This window comes from Phyllobates terribilis, unplaced genomic scaffold (assembly GCF_046119375.1).
Source record: "Phyllobates terribilis strain yellow unplaced genomic scaffold, ASM4611937v1 Scaffold_9__5_contigs__length_417890890, whole genome shotgun sequence".
Classification (NCBI taxonomy): Eukaryota; Metazoa; Chordata; class Amphibia; order Anura; family Dendrobatidae; genus Phyllobates; species Phyllobates terribilis.
The window spans coordinates 118,546,589-118,574,551 of NW_027362769.1; the positions used below are offsets into that span (position 1 = coordinate 118,546,589).

Consider the following 27,963-nt stretch of genomic DNA (forward strand, 5'->3'; position numbering starts at 1 on the left):
GGACTTGAATCCTGTTCTCTTTCATGCACGTCTGTGATATACAGATTACACACACCACTTCTCCCTTTGGCTCCAGCCAGACAGTAAACAACTTCCCCACAATCCCCCTGGGTCTCTGCTAAAACACTCCCCTTCTCCTGTGACTGTATTAACCCCTTTAGTTGCTGGATGCTTCTGGAGCACAGCATTTCCTGTCTCCTGTGCTTGTGTTACTTCTAATAGTTGCTGAATGCTTTTAAAGCAACAGCACTACTTTGGCATGTCATACTCAGCAACAGCATTACTTCTGCATGTCACATCAATTACCCTTTAAATGGGTTCTCCAGTTTTAGAAAAAAAAAGTTGCCCCCTTTTGCAGAAACATTGCCAACTCTTGATTTGTCCAGTAGGGCATCTCATCCATATGTAAGTGAAGAACACAGAGACTGAGTTGCAATACCAAACACAAATTTTGTAGAACACCCTTTTTCAAATCCCAGGAAACCCCTTCATAATTTTTTATTCTAATTGACTGATATATTATACATTTTCCAATTGGTCTTTACCTTTGTGATTGCAGTAAACACCTTTTCCAGAATGGCATTGTGCTGAGCCTTCTGTGGTCCGCTGGCTTGAATTTTGAGAGCCAAAGCACACGGTTTTGCTATAAACCTAGGAGAAATAAAATACAAAACTCTTAATACATGGAATTCAAATATATTGTGAAGCAATTTTGTTTACAGAATATACTATATCTGAATGGAAAATATACGAAAATGTACTCAAAATATACAAAATCCCTTATGGGATCTGGAGTGTGCTGGACTGTCCATGTTGTGAGTGACACCACAGTCATCCAATCTGATGCTAGGGCATGCTGGGCTGTCAGCATTTTGATTGACAGGCCTGCTGTCCAATCTGGACTAGCCTGCGGGCATTTCCCCAGGTGTCTCCTGTCCTTGGTGATTTGCTAGCTAGTTAGCTAGCTAGATGTGAGCAGTCCAGTGTCAGCTGTAGCTTAACTTAGTCTGGAGTGTGCTTAGCTCTGTGTCAGATTGTGTCTTATTCTCTGATTTTGTTGCCGGACCTAGGATTTGTCATGACCATTCGTGTGGATTATCCCTTCTGCTCTTGACGCTTTCTGACTTCAGGTATCTGACCCCGGACTTGATCTCTGACTATCCGTTTGTCTTACTCAGTTGTCTTGACGTACCCTCCTGGCAATTGATCCCGGACTGTTACATGACCACGCCTTTGCCTTGCCCCTCTGTACTATGTGCCCTCCTGGTATCTGTCCTCGGACCTCCTGACTACCCGGTCTCATGGCTTGTCTGTGAGTAGTGACTCAGCGTCACAGTATGCCCGTGTGAGCGAGCCTTAAAAGTGAAGTACTCTAGCACTATAAAATCATTAAAAAAATTGACACAATTTAATGAAATAATAGGTATAACTCAGAAGTACATGTCCATCCTTGAACAGGACTGAAGTACTAGAAACATCGTTAAACTGGGCTGACGATCTGTCTCTAGAAGGGGCAGGACACTGGATAGTATACTATCCCCCTTATCTCTTATCACCAGTAACCCTCAGACCTGGCAAACTAGCCGGGGTTTATACAAATGTGGCCATGCAAAATATGCCACTATAAACAGCTGGAGAAAAGGATAGTGATGACATCTAATTCATATATACTGTACATCAAATAATGGACCTGATGACCTGCGATTCCACATACAGAATGTAGTGTATGTCCCGGGGTGCAGGAGGTGCTGCCTGCACAACCATACGTGGACTGCACATCCTGCATACTAAGAAAGTGTATCAAAGAACCACTAGCGGACACTGCCAATTCTGCTGGCAAGAATGTATCAGGTTTTTCCCAGCATTTTGTTCTCTACCATTATAGGGATCTCACAGGATTAAAAATCAAAACCTAAGATAAAAACAAAATGAGCATATACCCTACAGTAAGTAACTAAATAGTAATAGTACATACATACTGTATATCACATGGGATACTTAGTTGACAAAGTTTTGATCACAGAGAGTAAAATACATTCCACCGTGACAAGGTGTACCCAATCAGGACGGTCCGATCTCTAATATTAAACCTCACCTTGTGTCAGAAGACCTCAATGTAGATGGGGGCAAGAGCAAAAATCAATTGCATTGAAGAGGTTTAAAAAACCTAACAGGATGATAGGAGAAAGTTGCTTCGCAAGAGGGAGGCATTCTGGATATTAACCCTTACTACACGCCACTCAAGGGGGCCTAATTTAAAGAATGATATGGAGTATTTGCACTAACCTCTGCTCTTTTTCTACATTTCTAGGTAGATATCAGGTTCACCTTTTTGTATCCATTGGCATTAATTAGTATATAGTGACCTAGACTGTTGTCCAGCCCCCTCCTCCTCCTCTTTCATCCCTTTTCTTATATCCTCTCTTTTGGGGATTTGAAGTGTAATGAGGTTTGGGGGTCTTGTCCTACACATTATGAAGACCACCAGTAAGGTCAAAATTATTATTTTTTTGTATTCAACATGTGTTCATATGAATAAAAAAAGTTGTTTTTGTTTTTTTAAAAAAATTGGAGTGTTGGAGCACTTCACCTATACTGTATGTTTGACCCATTCCTATATCTCACTGTGCATCCCTGAATGTGTTCCCACTTGAATGTGAGCTGATCAATATCTGATGTTTGATATTCATGGTCCCTCAGAGCAGCACTCAGACACTGAATTATATCATTAGCATTAGTATAACATTTACATTACAGCTATTACATAGCAGATTACATTTGGAAATTAGTGCATGTGTAGTTCAGCTGTACTGAAGATATTGTATGTTAGTAACCCTATAGTACACAAACTTCAACGATTTTATGCCATTTAAGGTTGCGTTCCCAAAATGAGTTTTCGGTGAGTTTTTTTAGGCTGCGTATTTTCAACAAAATGCAAGCAACCTAATTTACTTAATAGGTGCAGAAAATATGCAACATCAAAAACTCACCAAAAACTCATGGTGGGAACGTAGCCTAATGCATATCATTTATCCATTAACAAAAGTTCACCAAAAATGAGTTTTCTTCCTGAATTCTCATGTCACAAAACAATATACCTCAAAGCTCAAGCCAGTGATAGAAAATGTTACAATGCAATAAAAAACTGCTTTGTATAACGCTGACACTTGTGGTTCCGGTTCAGCTGGCGGACGTGTGTCAGCGTTATGTGAAGCAGGACGTTCGGGCAAATCCCAGAGTAAACACTTGGGTAAGGTGTTGTGTTTTACCTAATTAATTATGTATGTGACTAACTGTACATTTCCTCTGCAGAGAGTATTTCTAGAATGTGTAATTAATCTGTTTCCATAAACCTAATGAAGACCACAGATGGTTGTTGAAACGCGTTGCTGTATTCATTATTATCATTTCATTCTTATTAACTACTATTTTATTATTAGTTGTTTTTTTTTATCCCAAAGTCCCCTCTGTCCAGTCCTCTGCCCAGAGCCATTGCATTCATCCGGCACAAGCACACCACGGTATTGATGCGTTGCTCTCAGATTTTCTCATTGCATTTGGTGCTTATCTACATTACCCATAGGGTGAATCTGTATGGAGTAACTCAGCCTGCTGTCCTATTCCAGACAGTAGAAAAAAAAAACACAAAAGGATCCTGGTCATGAGTTTAAGATGTGCATTAGGTAGGGTCTTTCATAAAAGAATAATAATAATAATTTTATTTCTATAGCGCCAACATATTTGGCAGCACTTTATTGTCTGTACAAGTCCCCTCACAATAAAGACATTACGGAGTAACACATGATTCCACATATCCCAAAAGGAGTGAGGTCCCTGTTGCTGTTGAGGAAATAGGGGGGACACGAAAGGTGGATGGTAAAAACTGTTTGTATTGTAAGGTCCAGCCAACTATATAATATATAGGGTATTCACATAACACCGCATGAACCGGTCACCAGCCGGTATGTGTACAAGTAAAGATGCAAAGTGCTATTAAGTTCATGGAGGATGCGTGAGCAGATGCTACGAGGGATCAGATTCAGAGGAAAATGTTGAATGGACAAAATGTGAATAGCTAGATGGCTAGCAGATGACATCTAGATGACAATCTTTCCTCATCTCTGGCGCATCCTACAAGAATCCTTCTAATGGTTCATTGCTCTCTACTACATACATACTAGCTCCTTCTTCTGATAGTCAGGAAGTTCTTTCCGCTAAATATGACTTTAACGTGCAATTTTACATATAGTCGCAATGATCGTTCCGATAAGTAACTCTTTATCTGTATGGACATTTGTAATATGATATTCTTTAACATAGGTAAAATGCATGGTGACAACCTGTAATAGAAGCCATAATGGTGGTCAACCTGGTATATTGTGGGCGCTTCAAATACAGCCCTTGTCTCAGATCCACATGAATGGCTTTTTCCCACATTTACCAACTTTTATGAAGTCTTTTTTGCTTGCCATAAGTTTTTTTTTCTATAGCCATGTCCTTTTTTTTAAGCTAATCCCTTCCAAGCCTCTGTCCTGCTCCCTGAGGGTGAGTTTTGAAGCTGTGACTCCATCTAATGAAGCGCTGCTTTCCAGGAGGTTTCAGCACCACTGGGAATTTTGCCACTTCTTCTAGGTCTTCCCTTTTTCCGCCAACCTCACAGAAATTGGCAATAATTGGCAAGTATTCTTCACACAGTAGAGCTTTTCCACTATACATTCATAGGCCGTTTTTGCACAATTTCAGTCCATATAATATTGTCATATAGTGCTGAGACGTTACTGCCATATACACCAACATAATGCCAATATAATGCACAAATAATATGCATCTGAATAATACCGTCATAAGGCTCTTATACTATACTGCAATTCCACTCAAAGGGTAAGTGCACACAACATATTTTTCAAGTGGATTCCGCCATGGAAACTGGCTGAAAAACCTAAGAAAAAAGCGTTCAAAAGTCTGAACATAAGTAAGTAATTATTTGTAAAAATTATTTATCGTTCATACAGTATGTTCAGGCTTCTGGATGTCTTTTAACCACTTCAGCTTTTGTGGCACCCCTACGGGGGATCACCACAGGATCCATAGGTGCAGGGGGAGATGTACACTTGGGCACACGGCACCTTCCACCCCAGGTCTGAGGGGAGGAGTCAGTTTCCAGGGAAACAGCAAAGCGGCAGTTGGTCTAGAGAGGGAGGAGGGAGGAGAGACAGAGAGCTGTTGACTGAGGACCAGTTAAGCCCTGAACTAGGAAACTGGTCTGTGTTGTGAAGCGCCCTAGAGAGAGGGACGGAGGCTAGAAGGAGAAAGAAAGAGATAAAACTATTATCCCTTTAGCTCATCCGGACACCGGAGTCTGAGATTGCTATTAATTCAGGAATAGCATAGAAAACCCGGACAGATCAGGAGGATCTACTCCCCCTGAAGAAGAAGGGGAAAGAGTTGCCAAACTTGACCAAGTATAGGACCAGGGGCCCAGAAAGAGAATTGGTAGCCCTAAGGAAAGGTCCTCATTGTCAGTTGTGGAGAAGGACCCCAAAGAAAGTAAAAGGTGGCAGGTTCAGCTTAAGGCAGGACTGATCCCAAACAACGCACACATTGATAGAGGAGGCCTCACATATCTCCAGAGTGAATATCTCTACCTGCACCGAAAACCTGGTTACCCTCCTGAACTGTACCTGTTACCGGACATCAGTAATGAAAGGTACTGAAACAAAGACTTAATGTGTGTGTGTGCCTACTTTGACATTACTGCCTATAGCGTTCGTACAAGCCGTATGCCGATCACCTCAGCAACCATACACAGCGCTGGTAACCGATTTTACCAGTTACCACAGGAGGCGTCGGGACACAATACTTCCATCATCCTGACCCCCATCCCTTTACTGACAGTCCAGGGCACAGAACCGGGAACCGACCAACCGTGATCCCCACAGAAGTAACCCATCCATCCCGGTATCCGAGTACCCCTACCCCTGTCGACCGAATCACTTTCTAAAAACACCAAACTGTTAGAAGTAGTGACATGCCATTCTTCTGACGTTTTTAACTTGGAAGACACTCTGTACTTTACTAACAAGTCAATAGGAAGTCTCAAAAGACACAAGGAAGAAAACTAGATGTTTTCTGGAGCGTTTTTCCATAGGTTTTGGTTAAAAAAAAACAGTAGCAGTTTCTTCAATATTCAAAAATGTCTGGAAAACAACAATAAAAAAAGGATATCCAAAAACCATGGGAAAACACTGCAAAAACAAACATCAGTGGCTAAAAATGTTAGAAAACTCCCAAAAAAAACAACACCAAAGGCACTTAAAAAAAAAAATACTGAAGCGTCTTCTGCTTGAAAAACTCATTGGTTTCACCTGAGTTTAAAAGATGCCATGTGCACAGACTCAAAGATTATAATATCATAAGTGTCAAAGTAATACTGGGTATACAGTACAGACCAAAAGTTTGGACACACCTTCTCATTTAAAGATTTTTCTGTATTTTCATGACTTTGAAAATTGTACATTCACATTGAAGGCATCAAAACTATGAATTAACACATTTGGAATTATATACTTAACAAAAAAGTGTGAAACAACTGAAAATATGTCTTATATTCTAGGTTCTTCAAAGTAGCCACCTTTTGCTTTGATGACTGCTTTGCACACTCTTGGCATTCTCTTGATGAGCTTCAAGAGGTAGTCACCAGAAATGGTTTTCACTTCACAGGTGTGCCCTGTCAGGTTTAATAAGTGGGATTTCTTGCCTTATAAATGGGGTTGGGACCATCAGTTGTGTTGTGCAGAAGTCTGGTGGATGCACAGCTGATAGTCCCACTGAATAGACAGTTAGAATTTGTATTATGGCAAGAAAAAAGCAGCTAAGTAAAGAAAAACGAGTGGCCATCATTACTTTAAGAAATGAAGGTCAGTCAGTCTGAAAAATTGGGCAAACTTTGAAAGTGTCCCCAAGTGCAGTTGCAAAAACCATCAAGCGCTACAAAGAAACTGTCTCACATGAGGACCGCCCCAGGAAAGGAAGACCAAGAGTCACCTCTGCTTCTGAGGATAAGTTTATCCGAGTCACCAGCCTCAGAAATCGCAGGTTAACAGCAGCTCAGATTAGAGACCAGGTCAATGCCACACAGAGTTCTAGCAGCAGACACATCTCTACAACAACTGTTAAGAGGAGACTTTGTGCAGCAGGCCTTCATGGTAAAATAGCTGCTAGGAAACCACTGCTAAGGAGAGGCAACAAGCAGAAGAGACTTGTTTGGGCTAAAGAACACAAGGAATGGATATTAGACCAGTGGAAATCTGTGCTTTGGTCTGATGAGTCTAAATTTGAGATCTTTGGTTCCAACCACCGTGTCTTTGTGCGATGCAGAAAAGGTGAACGGATGGACTCTACATGCGTGGTTCCCACCATAAAGCATGGAGGAGGAGGTGTGATGTGTGGGGGTGCTTTGCTGGTGAAAAAAATTGAAGGCATACTGAACCAGCATGGTTACCACAGCATCTTGCAGCGGCATGCTATTCCATTCGGTTTGCGTTTAGTTGGACCATCATTTATTTTTCAACAGTACAATGACCCCAAACACCCCTCCAGGCTGTGTAAGGGCTATTTGACCAAGAAGGAGAGTGATGGTGTGCTACACCAGATGACCTGGCCTCCACAGTCACCAGACCTGAAACCAATCAAGATGGTTTGGGATGAGACATATTTTCAGTGTTTTCACACTTTTTTTGTTAAGTATATAATTCCACATGTGTTAATTCATAGTTTTGATGCCTTCAGTGTGAATGTACAATTTTCAAAGTCATGAAAATACAGAAAAATCTTTAAATGAGAAGGTGTGTCCAAACTTTTGGTCTGTACTGTATTTCACCCTTTTGATATCAAGCAAGACATATAATACTCAAAATCCTATTGGAAGTGAACAAATGCTACCGAGATGCAAGAAAATGTGGCCAGTGACGGTAATTAATCATTCTTATACAGTGGGGAAAATAATTATTTGATACACTGACGAATTTGCAATTTTTCCCACCTACAAACAATGGAGAGTTCTGTAATTTTTATCGTAGGTACACTTCAACTGTGAGAGACAGAATCTAAAAAGAAAATCACATTGTATGATTTTTACATTATTAATTTGCATTTTATTGCATTAAATAAATATTTGATACAATAGAAAAACAGAACTTAATATTTGGTACAGAAACCTTTGTTTGCAATTACAGAGGTCAGATGTTTCCTGTAGTTCTTGACCAAGTTTGCACATACTGCAGCAGGGATTTTGGCCCACTCCTCCATACAGATCTTCTCCTGATCTTTCAGGTTTCGGGGCAGTTGCGGGGCAACATTGAGTTTCAGCTTCCTCCAAAGATTTTCTATTGGGTTAAGGTCTGGAGATTGGCTTGGCCACTCCATGACCTTGAAATGCTTCTTACGGAGCCACTCCTTAGTTGCCCTGGCTGTGTGTTTCAGGTCATTGTCATGCTGGAAGACCCAGCCATGGCCCATCTTCAATGCTCTTGCTGAGGGAAGGAGGTTGTTGGCAAATATTTTGCGATACATGACCCCATTCATCCTACCTTCAATACAGCGTAGTCGTCCTGTCCTCTCTCCAAAAAAGCACCCCAAAGTATTATCTTTCCCCCACCATGCTTCACAGTAGGGATTGTGTTTTGGGGTTGTAATCATTCTTCTTCCTCCAAATACGGCGAGTGGAGTTTATACCAAAACATTCTATTTTGGTCTCAACTTACCACATGACTTTCTCTCATGCCTCCTCTGGATCATCCAGATGGTCATTGGTGATCTTCAAATTGGCCTGGATATGTTTTGGCTTGAGCAGAGGGACCTTCCATGCCCTGCAGGATTTTAATCCATGATGTCTTAGTGTGTTACTAACGGTAATGTTTGAGACTGTGATCCCAGCTCTCTTCAGGTCATTGACCAGGTCCTCCCGTGTAGTTCTGGGCTGATTCCTGACCATTATCAGAATCATCTTTACCCCACGAGGTGAAATCCTGCATAGAACCCCAGACCGAGGAAGAGTGACAGTCATCTTATATTTCTTCCATTTTCTAATAATTGTGCCAACAGTTGTTATCTTCTCACCAAGCTGCTTGCCTATTGTCCTGTAGCCCATCCCAGCTTTGTGCAGGTCTACAATTTTGTCCCTGGTGTCCTTAGACATCTCTTTGGTCTTGGCAATGGTGGAAAGGTTGGAGTGTGATTGATTGAGTGTGGACAGATGTATTTTATACAGGTAATGAGTTCAAACAGGTGCAATTAATACAGGTAATGAGTGCAGAGTAGGGGGGCTTCTTAAAGAAAAACTAACATATCTGTGATAGCCAGAATTCTTGCTGGTTGGTAGGTGATCAAATACTTATTTCATACAATAAAATGCAATTTAATTATTTAAAAATCATACAATGTGATTTTCTGTTTGTTATTTTTAGATCCCGTTTCTCACAGGTAAAGTGTACCTACGATAAAAATTACAGACCTTTCCATTCTTTGTAGGTGGAAAAACTTGCAAAATCGGCAGTGTATCAAATACTTATTTTTCACTCTGTATATTGTTCTAGAGTAGATATAAATGGTAGTAGTCACACTCTTAGGGCAGGTGCACACAAGAGTATACAAAATCATTCAGAGTTTCATCCCAAAAAATTGGGTGATTTTTTTCTCAGTTGTCATCCGTGAACAATCCGTCTTTTTAAAACAGCAGGGGCAATTAATAATTTATAGGCCCATTTACAGTTTCCTATGTTACAGAATTGCAATGTATCCAAAAAAATCAGATTCTGTGGCTCCATATGGCATTCGATTTTTTGGTGCATCCATAGACTTGAATGGGTGAGTCTTATCCTATTTATGGAAGAAGCTAGCGGACGCTGCCAATTTTTTCACTTGCAGATTCGGTCAGTGAAAAAAAAAGATCATCTGCATTGCCCCATTGAATATTAGTTGTCCGAGTGATATCCGTTTTTTTCACGGATAGTACTCAGACCAAAAACACAGTCGTGAACGAGCCCTAAAAGTCAGTCCTCCCCTGAATGTGTCTCTTGTGCTCACCAGCATGGCACTGAAATAGTTTGTTTTTTAATTGTCAACTCTTTCAGGAAGTCTCAGACACAGGTAGTAGGACTTCTCGAATAAGGGAGTGGAGGAGACCTTTAGAGGGTGGAAGCCTTACTTTTTTATCCTGCCGGTCATCCAGTTCTGACTTTTTGGAACTTGTTTTTGAATTTATTAATGGCACTAAAAACTTTAGGAAATACTGGTGACTGTCACTTGAAAGGTATTCATTTTTCCCCTTTATCAATGCTTAGAAAAGTAGAATGGAAAGTCCTTTGAGAAGCAACGCCTTCTAAGCAGAAATTCTGTGAAAAACAAAAAGCGCTGCGCCAAAGAGTAATCCAATGACATAACAGAAGAGTTGTCCAGGCCAAAACTACAGGGTTACAGAACAGAGAAAAGTGGCAAATGGCAAAAATGCACACTTCAAAAAAATTGTTTCTGATTTCAAAGTCAGGAATTTGGCAATGCACCCTTCACCTTCTCCTGTTTTTCACGCAATCCATGCATATGTCACAGCTGTCTAACAGCCGCGACACATGCAGCCGTGGCCGATCAAATAGAGAAGCTGAGCACACCGAAACTACTCGGCGAGTACCTGAGTGTGCTGGTTTAAAGGGTTAAACGAACACGCTCACTCAACACCAGTTTCTGGAATTAAATTGGTTAATTTTTTTTCCGGTAGCCGGGTTTTCAGCAAGGTGGCCAGGCAACAATATAACACTATTGACCTGCAGATTAACCCTACATCGGCAGGTAAATAACATTTTCCGATGTGGCAGGTTCCCTTTAAGTTCTGTTTTCCGGTATAAAGAGGCAATTAAACAACTGCTGATCAGCAAACAAGTTGTGGTGGTTTAGTGTCGCACGTCCCTTAAAGCGCCACTCCAGCGTTTTCTATATTGCAGCGCTGGAGTGGCGCTTCTAATCTAAGCTCCCTGCACCCACTCTCATACTTACCCATTGTCATCTTCATCTTCTATTGCCGCCGCACCCGTCAGCCTCCGGCAGTTTGTGACCAGCCCGGTGGCGCCAGTGTTTCATGGAGAGCACCTGCAGTCACTCTTCGATATAAGTCTTTGAGTGCCTCCTTTTAGTTCTCATAGACTTGCATTGCGAGCGTATGATGTAACTTCTGACTTCTGGCCAATCAGAGGTTGCGGTCACAAGACGGCGCCACGGGACCGTAGTCGTGCCAATAAAAGGTGAAGATGCCGAATGCTAAGTATAAGAGTAGGGCCAGGTACCTTAGATTAGCAGCACCACTCCAAGCTGGAAAAAAACAACACTGGAGTGGTGCTTTAAGGTACTTAGATCCTAGGTAGCAAATAATGGTGTATTGACCATGGCACCTTACAATGGGGATGGGCATATTTTTATTTTGATATGCGCCCCCATTTTCTTGTGCATATTTCTAGTAAAATGATGCATAATATATAGTATAATGCACAGCGTAAAACTATGCTGCCGTGATGAGAAATGTCAGATAATTGTATGAATTTTATTAGACCTGTCCATAAGTCAAATGGTATTTTACATTGAGTGATCACTGAAATTGTAGCAGCCATGACAATAGCCACTATAACAAAAGAATTAATTTCTAGAAGCGGAGCCGTCACATTTGTGTAGAGAACACGCTGTTACAGCTGTTTATATTTATAGCTTTTTTTAAGAAAACTTTTTAAGAACTTGTTCAGTTTACAGCTGCATGTGGAAAGTAATTGTCTCTGCCATTTGTCATTTCGCAGCAGGAGTCTTACCAGAACGGGCGAAGGAACTTTTGGAAATTTTCGTTAGTGAAACATTTATTCTACTTAAAGCAAATGAGCGATCACAAGTTCAAGATCTATTTTTATTTTCAAGGTAACGTACAATGTGATTCCCTCTACTTGCTTAGTACAAATCATAATTCCTGTCAAAGAATTTCTTCTGTTGAATTTCCGATCTTCAGATTATGAGACTCTCTTGGCCACGATATTCAATTTCCGGTGACGCACTTCAGTCTTCTTGGAGTTCATGGGCAAAAGGAAAGTGACCGGTGATGTCATGTGTATTGAAGACAGCGTGTGACTGAGGAAAAGTTTGGTTTTCTTAGTAGAGATGAGCGAACCCGAACTTAAAAGATCGGGATTCATACCGGACAGTTACTGTCCGGTGCTAAACACCGAACACAGACTTCTCCCGGAAGTCCTTTGCAATGTTCTGGGGGAAGTCCAAGAGAAAGATAGAGAATATTTTCCAGCTCAAAAGTTCGGGTCTCCATTGTTTTCAATGGGGTTTGGGTTCTGGTTCGAGTTAGGGTACAGTTCTGGTACCCGAACCGAACTTTGCAGTTAATCGCAGCTTCTAGTCTCTCATGGAGACTATTGAAGCCATTGAACAGTAAAAAAAATGTTTTTCAAAAATTCAAAATAGAACAATAAAAAAAAAATCAAAAATACACGTTTGGTAAGGCCGCATTCAAAATCGCCCGATCTACCAACAAAAAAATAATGAATCTGATCGGTAAACGGCATAAGGAGAAAAGAGATCAAAGCGCGAGAATTAAGTTTTTTTGGTCGCCGCAACATTGAAATAAAATGGTATCAATAAAAATGTCAGCTCGGTGCACAAAAAATATGCCCTCAACCGGCCCCAGATCACAAAATATGGAGACGCTACGAATCTTGGAAAATGGCGCCATTTTTTTTTTTTTTTGCAAACTTTGAATTATTTTTTCACCGCTTAAATAAAAAATAACCTCTACATCTTTGGTATCTACGAACTCGTAATGACCTGCAGAATCATAATGGCAGGTAAGTTTTAAAATTTAGGGAACATGGTAAATTGTGGAATTGCACTTTTTTTGCAATTTCATCGCACTTTGAATTTTTTTCTCATTTTCCAGTAGACAATATGTTAAAACCAATGGTGTCGTTCAAAAGTACAACTCGTCCCTCAAAAAACAAGCCCTCACATGGCCATATTGACCAAAAAATAAAAAAGTTATGGCTCTGGGAAGAAGGGGAGCAAAAAACGAAAGCGCAAAAATGTAAAAACCCAAGGTGGTAAAGGGGTTAATCTCTCCGATGCAGAGACATTAGCAATCGAAGTATTTGGAACGTAATGAGTTATCTTTTGTTCAGTCCAAATGGGTGTTATCACATACAGTGCCTACAAGTAGTATTCAACCCCCTGCAGATTTAGCTGGTTTGATAAGATGCAAATAAGTTAGAGCCTTCAAACTGCAAACGAGAGTAGGTTTTATGAACAGAAGCATAAATCTTACAAACCAAAAAGTTATGTTGCTCAGTTGAATTTTATTAAATTTTAAACATAAAAGTGTGGGTCAATTATTATACAACCCCTATGTTTAATATTTTGTGGAATAACCCTTGTTTGCAATTACAGCTAATAATCGTCTTTTATAAGACCTGATCAGGCCGGCACAGGTCTGTGGAGTTATCTTGGCCCACTGCTCCATGCAGATCTTCTCCAAGTTATCTAGGTTCTTTGGGTGTCTCATGTGGACTTTATTCTTGAGCTCCTTCCACAAGTTTTCAATTGGGTTAAGGTCAGGAGACTGACTAGGCCACTCCAACACCTTGACTTTTTCCCTATTGAACCAGGCATTGGTTTTCTTGGCTGTGTGCTTTGGGTCGTTGTCTTGTTGGAAGATGAAATTACGACCCATCTTAAGATCCTTGATGGAGGAGCGGAGGTTCTTGGCCAAAATCTCCAGGTAGGCCGTGCTATCCATCTTCCCATGGATGCGGACCAGATGGCCAGGCCCCTTGGCAGAGAAACAGCCCCACAGCATGATGCTGCCACCACCATGCTTGACTGTAGGGATGGTATTCTTGGGGTCGTATGCAGTGCCATCCAGTCTCCAAACGTCACGTGTGTGGTTGGCACCAAAGATCTCGATCTTGGTCTCATCAGACCATAGAACCTTGAACCAGTCTGTCTCAGAGTCCTCCAAGTGATCATGAGCAAACTATAGACGAGCCTTGACATGACGCTTTGAAAGTAAAGGTACCTTACGGGCTCGTCTGGAACGGAGACCATTGCGGTGGAGTACGTTACTTATGGTATTGACTGAAACCAATGTCCCCACTGCCATGAGATCTTCCCGGAGCTCCTTCCTTGTTGTCCTTGAGTTAGCCTTGACTCTTCGGACAAGCCTGGCCTCGGCACGGGAGGACACTTTCAAAGGCTGTCCTGGCCGTGGAAGGCTAACAGTAGTTCCATAAGCCTTCCACTTATGGATGATGCTCCCAACAGTGGAGACAGGTAGGCCCAACTCCTTGGAAAGGGTTTTGTACCCCTTGCCAGCCTTGTGACCCTCCACGATCTTGTCTCTGATGGCCTTGGAATGCTCCTTTGTCTTTCCCATGTTGACCATGTCTGAGTGCTGTTCACAAGTTTGGGGAGGGTCTTAAATAGTCAGAAAAGGCTGGCAAAAGAGATCTTTAATCCACACATGTGAAGCTCATTATTCTTGGTGCCTGAACTACTTCTTAATACTTTTGGGGGACCAAACAGAATTCTTGTGGTTTGAGGGGTTGAATAATAAATGACACTCTGAATTAACTTTTTACGTTTTAAAAAAAAAAAAAATTGCTGCAGTGCATTTCCCACTTCCAGGCTGATCTACAGTACAAATGTCACAATGCCAAGTTAATTCCGCATGTGTCAGCCAGCTAAATCTGCAGGGGGTTGAATACTACTTGTAGGCACTGTAACTACTCATACAGGCAGAAGAAGTGCACACCCCACAGGCGTAGCTAGGGTTTTGGTTCGGGGGGGCGAAACTTCTGAGTGGGCCCCTAACCAGGTAACCCTGATTACAACTATAAGTGGTGCACCCAGATAGTGGATGTAGGAGAACCTCAGCAGATGACGGCGCTGTTACTAAAAATAATCTCTATTACAAAGACCAGCACTGATACTACCACCAAATGGTGACATATATTGATACAGTAGATGCCAGTCCTGCAGAACATATAAGAGATCACAGTACAGTTATATATGGTGACTTACAGCTGACGTTCTTTCTAATTAAATTGTTCATTTTTCCCATCTTTTCCATCTGGCCCAGACCGACACGACAACTTCTCCATCCAGGACTCAGAGTCTCAGGTCTGCAGAGATCACAACAAAGACACATTTGACTCCTTACTTTTCAGTCCCCGTCCCCATCTATTCCCAATCTGCACAAACCCCTCATCCTGTTGATACTCCAATACTGAGCAGCTGCCGTATGTTTTCCAATTACTGCACCTGCTGTGCGCCCTCTAAATGGTTAAACAAACCTCGAGAATATAGTAATGGTGTGTGTAAGTGCCCTAGAAAACAGTGCCCCCATTTTACCCCCTAGAAAGTAATAGTGCCCTCTGTGTGCCCCTTCGACAGTCACAATAACCTGAGTTCCCCTATAAGGATAAGTGCCCACTTAACATTAAAAGATGTTTTAAGTCTCTCCCCATGTACAGCTCTCCTATATACAGTATAATGCTCCCTCAACGTATAGTACCCCACACATTATACTGACCCCTTAGTAGCCTCCAAACTGATGGCTCCAACACTGTATGATGGCCCCCACACTGCACAAAGACCCCACATTATCTCCCACATTGTATGATGGGCCCCACACTGTGTCAAGACCCCACATTATCTCCCACATTGTATGATGGGCCCCACACTGTGTCAAGACCCCACATTATCTCCCACATTGTATGATGGGCCCCACACTGTGTCAAGACCCCACATTATCTCCCACACTGTATGATGGCCCCCACACTGTATAATGCTCCCTCAACATATAATACCCCACACATTATACTGACCCCTTAGTAGCCTCCAAACTGATGGCTCCAACACTGTATGATGGCCCCCACACTGCTCAAAGACCCCACATTATCTCCCACACTGTATGATGGCCCCCACACTGTGCCAAGACCCCACATTATCTCCCACACTGTATGATGGCCCCCACACTGTGCAAAGACCCCACATTATCTCCCACACTGTATGATGGCCCCCACACTGTATAATGCTCCCTCAACGTATAGTACCCCACACATTATACTGACCCCTTAGTAGCCTACAAACTGATGGCTCCAACACTGTATGATGGCCCCCACACTGCACAAACACCCCATATTATCTCCCACACTGTATGATGGCCCCCACACTGTGCCAAGACCCCACATTATCTCCCAAGCTGTATTTCGGCCCCCACACTGTGCAAAGACCCCACATTATCTCCCACACTGTATGATGGCCCCCACACTGTGCAAAGACTCCACATTATCTCCCACACTGTATGATGGCCCCCACACTGTGCAAATACCCCACATTATCTTCCACACTGTATGATGGCCCCCACACTGTATAATGCTCCCTCAACGTATAGTACCCCACACATTATACTGACCCCTTAGTAGCCTCCAAACTGATGGCTCCAACACTGTATGATGGCCCCCACACTGCTCAAACACCCCATATTATCTCCCACACTGTATGATGGCCCCCACACTGTGCCAAGACCCCACATTATCTCCCAAGCTGTATTTCGGCCCCCACACTGTGCAAAGACCCCACATTATCTCCCACACTGTATGATGGCCCCCACACTGTGCAAAGACCCCACATTATCTCCCACACTGTATGATGGCCCCCACACTGTGCAAATACCCCACATTATCTTCCACACTGTATGATGGCCCCCACACTGTATAATGCTCCCTCAACGTATAGTACCCCACACATTATACTGACCCCTTAGTAGCCTCCAAACTGATGGCTCCAACACTGTATGATGGCCCCCACACTGCACAAAGACCCCATATTATCTCCCACACTGTATTATGGCCCCCACACTGTATAATGCTCCCTCAACGTATAGTACCAAACACATTATACTGACCCCTTAGTAGCCTCCAAACTGATGGCTCCAACACTGTATGATGGCCCCCACACTGCTCAAACACCCCATATTATCTCCCACACTGTATGATGGCCCCCACACTGTGCCAAGACCCCACATTATCTCCCAAGCTGTATTTCGGCCCCCATACTGTGCAAAGACCCCACATTATCTCCCACACTGTATGATGGCCCCCACACTGTGCAAAGACCCCACATTATCTCCCACACTGTATGATGGCCCCCACACTGTGCAAATACCCCACATTATCTTCCACACTGTATGATGGCCCCCACACTGTATAATGCTCCCTCAACGTATAGTACCCCACACATTATACTGACCCCTTAGTAGCCTCCAAACTGATGGCTCCAACACTGTATGATGGCCCCCACACTGCACAAAGACCCCACATTATCTCCCAAACTGTATTAAGGCCCCCACACTGTGCAAAGACCCCACATTATCTCCCACACTGTATGATGGCCCCCACACTGTATAATGCTCCCTCAACGTATAGTACCCCACACATTATACTGACCCCTTAGTAGCCTCCAAATTGATGGCTCCAACACTGTATGATGGCCCCCACACTGCACAAACACCCCATATTATCTCCCACACTGTATGATGGCCCCCACACTGTGCCAAGACCCCACATTATCTCCCACACTGTATGATGGCCCCCACACTGTGCAAAGACCCCACATTATCTCCCACACTGTATGATGGCCCCCACACTGTGCAAATACCCCACATTATCTTCCACACTGTATGATGGCCCCCACACTGTATAATGCTCCCTCAACGTATAGTACCGCACACATTATACTGACCCCTTAGTAGCCTCCAAACTGATGGCTCCAACACTGTATGATGGCCCCCACACTGCACAAAGACCCCATATTATCTCCCACACTGTATTATGGCCCCCACACTGTATAATGCTCCCTCAACGTATAGTACCCCACACATTATACTGACCCCTTAGTAGCCTCCAAACTGATGGCTCCAACACTGTATGATGGCCCCCACACTGCACAAAGACCCCACATTATCTCCCAAACTGTATTATGGCCCCCACACTGTGCAAAGACCCCACATTATCTCCAACACTGTATGATGGCCCCCACACTGTGCAAAGACCCCACATTATCTTCCACACTGTATGATGGCCCCCACACTGTATAATGCTCCCTCAACGTATAGTACCCCACACATTATACTGACCCCTTAGTAGCCTCCAAACTGATGGCTCCAACACTGTATGATGGCCCCCACACTGCACAAAGACCCCATATTATCTCCCACACTTTATGATGGCCCCCACATTGTGCCAAGACCCCACATTATCTCCCACACTGTATTATCGCCTCCACACTGTATAATGCTCCCTCAACGTATAGTACCAAACACATTATACTGACCCCTTAGTAGCCTCCAAACTGATGGCTCCAACACTGTATGATGGCCCCCACACTGCACAAAGACCCCATATTATCTCCCACACTTTATGATGGCCCCCACATTGTGCCAAAACCCCACATTATCTCCCACACTGTATTATCGCCCCCACACTGTATAATGCTCCCTCAACGTATAGTACCAAACACATTATACTGACCCCTTAGTAGCCTCCAAACTGATGGCTCCAACACTGTATGATGGCCCCCACACTGCACAAAGACTCCACATTATCTCCCAAACTGTATTATGGCCCCCACACTGTGTCAAGACCCCACATTATCTCCCAAACTGTATTATGGCCCCCACACTGCACAAAGACTCCACATTATCTCCCACACTGTATGATGGCCCCCACACTGTGTCAAGACCCCACATTATCTCCCAAACTGTATTATGGCCCCCACACTGTGCAAAGGCCCCACATTATCTCCCACACTGTATGATGGCCCCCACACTGCAAAGACCCCACATTGTCTTCCACACTGTATGATGACCCCCACACTGCATAATGCTCCCTCAACGTATAGTACCCCACATATTATACTGACCCCCTTTGTAGCCTCCAAACTTATGGCTTCAACACTGTATGATGGCCCCCACACTGCACAAAGACCCCACATTATCTCCCAAACTGTATGATGGCCCCCACATTGTTCAAAGACCCCACATTATCTCTCACACTGTATGATGGCCCCCACATTGTTCAAAGACCCCACATTATCTCCCACACTGTATGATGGCCCTCACATTATGCAAAGACCCCACATTATCTCCCACACTGTATGACCCTAACTGTAATCCCCACATTGTATAAATAGCCTAGATATTGAATAATGCACCAGATAGTCCTTCATATAGTATAAACCCCTCATAGACAAAGTCCGTAGCATAATCCTCCCCATAGGCAGTCTGTAGCATAATCCCCCCACATTAGCAGTCTGTAGCATAATCCCACCCATAGGCAGTCTGTGGCATAATCTCCCCCCATAGACAATCCGTAGCATAATCCTCCCCATAGGCAGTCTGTAGCATAATCCCCCCACATTAGCAGTCTGTAGCATAATCCCACCCATAGGCAGTCTGTGGCATAATCTCCCCCCATAGACAATCCGTAGCATAACCCTCCCCCATAGGCAGTCTGTAGTATAATCTCCCCACATAGGCAGTCTGTAGTATAATTCCCCCCCCCCCCCCCCCCGCATATCGGCCAGGCTGTGCAGGGACATCCAGGCTCCCTGCTCTGCTCAGAATGTAACTGTAAAGGCGTACTGTGCTCTCCGATACACTTACAGTAGCGTAGCTCCGGGTGGGCCCCCTCAGAGTGCGGGGCCCGGGGCGACTGCCCCCTCTGCCCCCCGGTAGCTACGCTACTGGCACACCCCCAGTGAAAACTATCTAATAACACCCACTTAGACATAACTATAGTTAACTCATTAGGTGCCAAATACTTTGCTAATATCTCCACAATGGAGTGGCAAAATTAGCAAAACAAAGTTTTATTCCGCTCTCTGCAGCAACTATTACATTGTATGTCCAGTTCAACATGAAAAATTTGGTGAAAAATCCTATTTAAATGCTGGCCATCTGCAGCCACCACTCGAGGGAACGTATTGTTATCAAGGCTTGGGACAAAAGTCTGCGGTCTTGTGACAGTAGACTGCGGGATCGAGACAGAGTGCATTTTTCTACACCAGCCTAAAACCTTTGCACAGTACTGTATATAAATAAACATAGGTTTATTTTGTATATGTACGATTATATTTAGTCAATTACTAAACGTCCTTTATGGGCTGTTGTTCTAATATTACAACAGTAAGAATTTACTAGCATAGTATTATATACTGTTATATACACATTATCTATCAGTGACTCTGACTTAGTTACCAGGTACAGGGAAAATACAGCAGGTTGTTTCTAAGAATAGAGAAATCAGAGATACGTGAGATCTGTGTAGAAATTTGGCACAGGAGAATGGCTGAGGAGCCCTTGGCAATGAGTGTCAGAAAAAAAATATGCCACCTACTGCTTTACCCACATAGTTAATCTAAATCAGAGTTGACATATTTGTAATGGAAATCAGCCCACCTGCACATACCGATGCAGTAGGTATAAATCTTAGAAAAAGTCTATCCGTATGATATGTGCTTGGCTGCGACACTGTGACATTTACCTGCCCCAGTAGCTTTAAAGCAACGGTTCATCTCTTACTCCTGTATAGTTACGTCAAGAAGAGCAAATTTGTAAAAACGCGAACAAGGTTTGCTTGAATTTGGAAGAGAAATTCAATTTGTATAAAATGTATTCCATGCTAATCAAATTACTGCTAAATGACATAATAAATGGAGGGATTAAAAATATCAAAATACTCTCCATCTACCTATCCTGGTGCCAGAGCTCCCTGCTCGGTCCTATTGTCACGGGTGTGTCAGATGTGACAGACAGTCGCCCTGCAGTTGGTTGCAGAAGATCTCTTTGTTTGGCATTACAGACACCTTCTTAAATCTGTATCACTCTAGGACCCAGCGGCTACCTCCCTCCTGCTGATACCCAGGCCTGAGAGTTTAAATACTCTGTTTGCTACAGGGAGGTGCCGGTGATATTCACATGTTTCCTTGTGAACACTTGGAGCTATTGCAGTCTGTTTACTTCCTCTCTGGTGCCTAGGAAGATGTTTGGAGTAATCTCTCTGAAGTCGGCTCAAGCTAAGTTACTTTCCCCCATGTTTGTCTTCCTTGTTGTCTTTAGTTGTTAGAGGGGACTGACTAGTGCTCATCCCCCCTTCCCTATGCAGGGCCTAGCTCGATGTAAATACAGGGTTTAGGTTCCTGTGCGGCGATTAGTGAGGAACCAATATAGGGACGTTAGGGGAAACAGGGTGATATCAGATCAGCCTAGGAGGTCTCCACTCTTCTTTCCCTGGTGTCTGGGCTCCCTTCCTCTCTTCCCTTCGTGTTGCACTTAGTCTTATCTACACCTTGCGTGACACCCCTATTGGCTCACTCACTTCCTCTAGCTCCCTTCTTTTCTTCTGTTTCATCCTTATTCTTTGGCGCCTCCAGCATTGACTAGGTCTAATGTGACGTCATCATGATGTGTGTTACTCCGCCATGTCCTGGCGTCGCATGAGGCCTAGTCAGTGGCATAGGCATAGGATAGAGATGAAGATGGAAGAGAAGACTGGTGCTGGAGGAAGGGATCCAGTGGAAGATCAGGAGTGGAACAGCAGAGAGTGGATAGGTGAATGAAGAGGTGATTTTTTTTAACCCATCACTAAAAAGAATCAAGCAAGGTGGCAGCTGGCTGGGTATCATTTTCCTTAATCAGAGCAAATCAAATTGCAAAATATTCTGAGTCTTGAGAAATCAAAATTTTTATGAAATTCAAAGCTAATTAGTTTCACCTGGAATCAATTGACTCATCTCTCAATTCACATCAACTTCTATCCATATGACCAGTGACACGTATTTCCGTTATAAATATAGTTCTGCAAAGAAGTGTGCTGGCACCATCTGACTTGTAACACACCGAGTAGCAGGGGGAGAAGGAACACATCGAGGACGACGGCTGTTTCTCACTAAACGGCGCTTCAACGGGTCCTTGCAATTTTAAGGAACGGTGAGTTCAACCCTTTTCACTCTACTCCGCTATATTATCCGTTATAAATATAGTCTATTCATTTCATCATCAGACGTAAGCCAAAAGAGTTCCTGCTTATGGAATACGGCAAGTGTCGGTTGTAGGCGCTTTTCAGTTGTATTAAAAATATGAAATATACCATACATACTCAGTGGAAGTCAATAGCACACAGTAGACATACAATTGTAAACATCTCAACCATGGGTTAGACGACTGTCTCTTTCTCAGCGAATATAATGCTGAAGTTGGTATAAACAAAACCTTAGACAGAACGTACAATGTGAATATTTCTGAATCTGGTCTCATCTGATCACAGAACCTTCTTCCACATGCTAGCTGTGTCCCCTACTTGGTATGTGGAAGAAGGTGCTCTGGTCAAATGAGAGTAAAGAAGAACTTTTGGTGCTAAATACAAAACACTATGTGTGGTGGAAAATTAACACTGCACATCACCCTGAAAACACCATCCCCACCATCACACATGGTGGTGGCAGCCTCATCCTGTGAGGAGTCTTTTCTTCAGCTGTGACAGAGAAGCTAGTCAGAGTTGATGGATGAAGCTAAATACAGGGCAATCCTGGAGAAAAATCTGATAGAGGCTGGAAAAGAGATGATACTGGGAAGTCTGCTCACCTTCCAGTAGGACAATGACCCTAAACGTCCTGCCAGAGCTACAGTGTAATGGTTTAGATTAAAGCATATTCATGTGTGTGAACGGCCCAGTCACTGTCCAGACCTAAATCCCATTGAGAATCTGTGGTAAGACATAAAAATTTCGGTTCACAGATGTCTCCATCCAATCTCACTGAACTAGAGCTTGTTTGCCAAGAAGTAAGGGCAAAAATTTCAGCTTCAGATGTGAAAAGCTGGTAGAGACATTCCCCAAAAGACTGCAGTAGTAATTACAGTGCAAGGTGGTCCTACGAAGTATTGACCCATGGGGACTGAATACAAATGCACGTTAGAATTTTCAGATTTTTATTTTTAAAATATTTAGAAAATCATGTATCCTTTACACTTCACAAATACTTGCTACTTTGTGTTGGTATATCACGAAAACATCACAATAAGATACATTTAAGTTTGTGGGTGTAACATAAAAAAAGTGAAAAAGTTCACAGGGTATACTTTTTCAAGACACTGTAGAGGCATCCAATATAAAATACAAATATACAGAACATATCCTGCTCATTACACAGGTTTTAACATGGGAGCACACTGTTAATGGATGTCACTTTATGGCATCTGTTTAATGCATGCATCATGAGTTTTTCATGACCTATAAGTTAAAAACATGGATTAGGGATGCCACTCATGTCGATTTACACATCAGAGGTTTCTGTCTGGGAATTTTTCAAAAGGAAAAGTTTGGATGAACATAGCAGATGGGATTGTCTCTCCCAGTAATACAGGCTGGATGTGAACTCTGTGTTTATCCAGGATTCTGCTATCTTCACTTTATTTCATAAACAGCATAGCTCTAATACTGTACTTTCCTCCTTTTCCTCATTGTCTATAGCCTGTTTTCTTTGCCCTCCCTGAGAGCGTACATACTTTCTACCCTCTCCACTGCAGATCTATGTACAATCACTTCTTTCTCTCCTGCTATCTCTAATACTGAGAAAAGAGAAGGAGAGGAGGAGCTCTGGCAATTTGTAACATGTCTGCAAAGCACTCAACTAGATAAAGGACTTACAGATACTTTACAATGGCAAAATGGTAGATTTTTTTTTTAAGAAGACTATTTAGCAACTTGTATACACAATACAGCAAGGCTTACCACATTGGCGATTAAATCAAATGGCAAAGGTAAATGAAATTACAAAAGTCTATGGGGTCCAGTCCTGTTGTAGACGACCAACTCGAACCAACAGAAAGCAAAATTAAAATTGCACCTCCATAACTTTTATCTTAAAATGATCTTTATTCAAATTTCCATTAAAATGGGATTTAATATATGTATTCCACATGGAGAAAAGAGAGATAGTTTTCTGGCAATATCTTAAAAAAGATATTTTTTAAAAAGAAGTTAAAGATGTGCAGCTTTTCTTTTGGTCTTTGATATTTAGAAAGTTGCGTAACTTTGCATTTAGGAAGCAAATGAAGGATAAAAAGAAAATATTTCAGAATATGAACAAAGGGACAGATTCTTTAAGGGGTTTTCACCAGATTTCCGGTGTAGAAAAAAAAGTAAAAAGTCCCCATATTTTTCCTATTTTGCACAATGAGAACTTTCACAAAACTTTTGCAACTTAGTCGTCTTTACTCCAGTCCTGGACAGCTTTGCCAAAATGGACAGAGCTGGGGCTGATTCATCTACAACATTTAAACCCCTTTAGTTGTATAAATTTCACCAGTCTCTTTGTACATTTCTGCCAGAGGCGCACGCCAGTTGTAAGATACGCCCAATTCATTAAGTGGCGTGTGTGTGTCTTAATGAATTAGGCGCATCTTACTCCACTACACCCCTTTATTAAAACTGGTGTATACAACTACAACACTAAACTAAAATTGGGCCCAAAGTCTTTAAAGAGAAACCATTGTTTTATTTTTTTTTTCATAAATCAATAGTACATGTAGAAATAAGAAACAGTGTAATATATCTCACTAGAGAAATCTGCTTCTTTCTCATCCTGCACTGATCATTCAATTTAAAATTCTCAACTCCCACGTGAAATCTGTCCTTGGTGAATTCAGATCTTCCCATTACCGAGATAAAAAATGACAGTTGGTGCTCATAAAGTTCTATGGAGAACTGTATCTGTCATTCAGGAGAATGTCTGTGTAGCCTCAAGCTCCTTCCAGCTCCATAGAACTTTATAAGCACCAACTCTCATCTCTCCTATCTCAGTAATGGGAAAACATGTCTCCACTAAATACAGATTTTACCCATGAATTGAGAGTGAATGATCAGTCCAGGAGCTGAAAGAAGCAGATTTCTCTGATAATATATATTATAAAGTTGCCTATTTTCATGTGTACTATGGATTTATATTAAAAAGAATACAATTAAATAAACAATGGTTACTCTTTAAATTTAGCTTTTCTAAAAAAAACCCTATATCTTTTCTGTTCATATCACATTTGAGCTGTATATCAGATTTGTATACTACAAAAACAAGCATGGACCTGTACGCCAACTGATTACTTTTTCATGCGTCTGCCAAAAAAAAGACATGCAGCTGGTATACAGTTAATATAATTTTTTTTTTTCAGTGGAGTCTATTTTAACACATTTTTAAACAGATCCATAAACTATCAATCAAACACATATAAACCTAGTTCTACCTTTTGATTTTGCAGCTATGATGCTTTTCATTACTGTAAATAGGAAACTCCCGATATAAACCTGACAGACACACTTTAGCACTTATTTGCCATGAATGTGTCTTTTTACATTGTAAAATGTATTCTACTAACAATAAGGGTGAAAGAAGTAAAATCAGAGTATAACATACAGCAGCACCACGTCATGGCGACCATACGTAGAGTGCCCGCGGCTCTGCATGCCCCTTATTAATTTGTTCTCCCCGTAGAAGTATGCCCTTTGGAGAATATGTCAGTAATATGGCGTCAATGACAAATTAATGACATGGTATTAAAATCTCTTTTGCTATAGCAATAGAGCACGTAATGGTTTATAGCTCCCATGAGGTCCCCTAACAATTTCTACAAGATTGTGGAACAGTGCGAGTTTTACACCAATGACCTAGGACTATAAATACTTGAAGGGTAACCGCCAAACTGCTGTTGCATATTTTAGTCCCTTTCTAGCTCTTGTCTTATATCAGATCCTCACCCCCTGCCGCTGTGATCTCATATGGGAAATGTAGTCTAAAAATCGAAAGGCTAACCTAAATTGTATTTCTATATAACACACGATGACAATGTATCTTTTGGGTTAAAGTCTTTGAGAGGAGGTATCAATAATTGGGAAATTAACAAGTTATAGACTTTGCTTACTGTATTTAATATGTACGTATAACACCATTATTATAGAAAATACAGTAGGTATGGGAAGTATTCAGAACGTTTTAAATTTTTCAATCTTTGTTTCATTGCAGCCATTTGGTAAATTCTAAAAAGTTCATTTTTTTCTCATTAAAGTACATTCAGCACCCCATCTTGACTGAAACAAACAGAAATGTAGACATTTTGCATATTTATTAAAAAATAAAAACTGAAATATCACATGGTCATAAGTATTCAGACCCTTTGCTTTGCTCAGACACTCATATTTAAGTCACATGCTGTCCATTTCCTTGTGATCCTCCTTGAGATGGTTCTACTCCTTCATTGGAGTCCAGCTGTGTTTAATTACACTGATAGGACTTGATTTGGAAAGGCACACACCTGTCTATATAAGACCTCACAGCTCACAGTGCATGTCAGACCAAATGAGAGTCATGAGCTCAAAGGAACTGCCCAAGGAGCTCAGAGACAGAATTGTGGCAAGGCACAGATCTGGCCAAGGTTACAAAAGAATTTCTGCATCACTCAAGGTTCCTAAGAGCACAGTGACCTCCATAATCCTTAAATAGAAGAAGTTTGGGACCACCAGAAGTCTTCTTAGACCTGGCCGTCTAGCCAAACTGAGCAATTGTGGGAGAAGAGCCTTGGTGAGAGAGGTAAAGAATAACCCCAAGATCACTGTGGCTGAGCTCCAGAGATGCAGTATGGAGATGTGAGAAAGTTCCACAAAGTCAACTATCACTGCAGCCCTCCACCTGCCTTTATGGCAGAGTGGCCCGATGGAAGCTTCTCCTCAGTGCAAGACATATGAAAGCCAGCATAGAGTTTGCTCAAAAACACATGAAGGACTCCCAGGCTATGACGAATAAGATTCTCTGGTCTGATGAGATGAAGATAGAACTTTTTGGTGATAATTTTAAGCGGTATGTGTGGAGAAAACCAGGCACTGCTCATCGCTTGCCCAATACAATACCAACAGTGAAACATGGTGGTGGCAGCATCATGCTATGGGGGTGTTTTTCAGCTGCAGGGACAGGACGACTGTTTGCAATTGAAGGAAACATGAATGCGGCCAAGTACAGAGATATCCTGGATGAAAACCTCTTCCAGAGTGCTCTGGACCTCAGACTTGGCCGAAGGTTCACCTTCCAACAAGATAATGACCCTAAGCACACAGCTAAAATAACAAAGGAGTGGCTTCAGAACAACTCTGTGACCATTCTTGAGTGGCCCAGCCAGAACCCTGACCTAAACCCAATTGAGCATCTCTGGAGAAACCTGAAAATGGCTGTCCACCAACGTTCACCATCCAACCTGACGGAACTGGAGAGGATCTGCAAGGAAGAATGGCAGAGGATCCCCAAATCCAGGTGTGAAAAACTTGTTGCATCATTCCCAAGAAGACTCATGGCTGTACTAGCTCAAAGGGGTGCTTCTACTTAATACTGAGCAAAGGGTCTGAATACTTTTGACCATGTGATATTTCAGTTTTTCTTTTTTAATAAATTTGCAAAAAAATCTACATTTCTGTTTTTTTCAGTCAAGATGGGGTGCAGAGTGTACTTTAATGAGAAAAAAATGAACTTTTTAGAATTTACCAAATGACTGCAATGAAACAAGGAGTGAAAAATTTAAAGGGGTCTGAATACTTTCTGTACCCACTGTATATATCTTGTGCTGTACACTAATGTTAATTCATGGGACTTTACAGTCTCCGTCTTCCCAACAAACTTAAGTCATATCATCCAACATCACATAGCCAAAAAAATCAAGAACAAAAAAGGATAAGTTAAAGCAGGAAAAAATCAAGATGGGTAGCCAGAAGGGCCAATGCTAAATGGTCACTGTACTGTCCAACACCTTGATTTCATTTGGTGCAATGCAATACTGGG

The 27,963-nt window shown here is 42.1% G+C and overlaps 1 protein-coding gene across 2 annotated transcripts in view; it reads right to left on the minus strand.

The window, feature by feature from the left end:
- Positions 1–27,963, minus strand: part of CERS6 (ceramide synthase 6) — a 441,738-nt gene that overhangs the window by 279,025 nt on the left and 134,750 nt on the right. For both annotated transcript variants that reach the window (XM_073647006.1, XM_073647005.1), the window contains exon 2: positions 546–651. In XM_073647006.1, the coding sequence (XP_073503107.1) occupies positions 546–651 (106 nt within the window). The remainder of the gene's footprint in view (positions 1–545; positions 652–27,963) is intronic.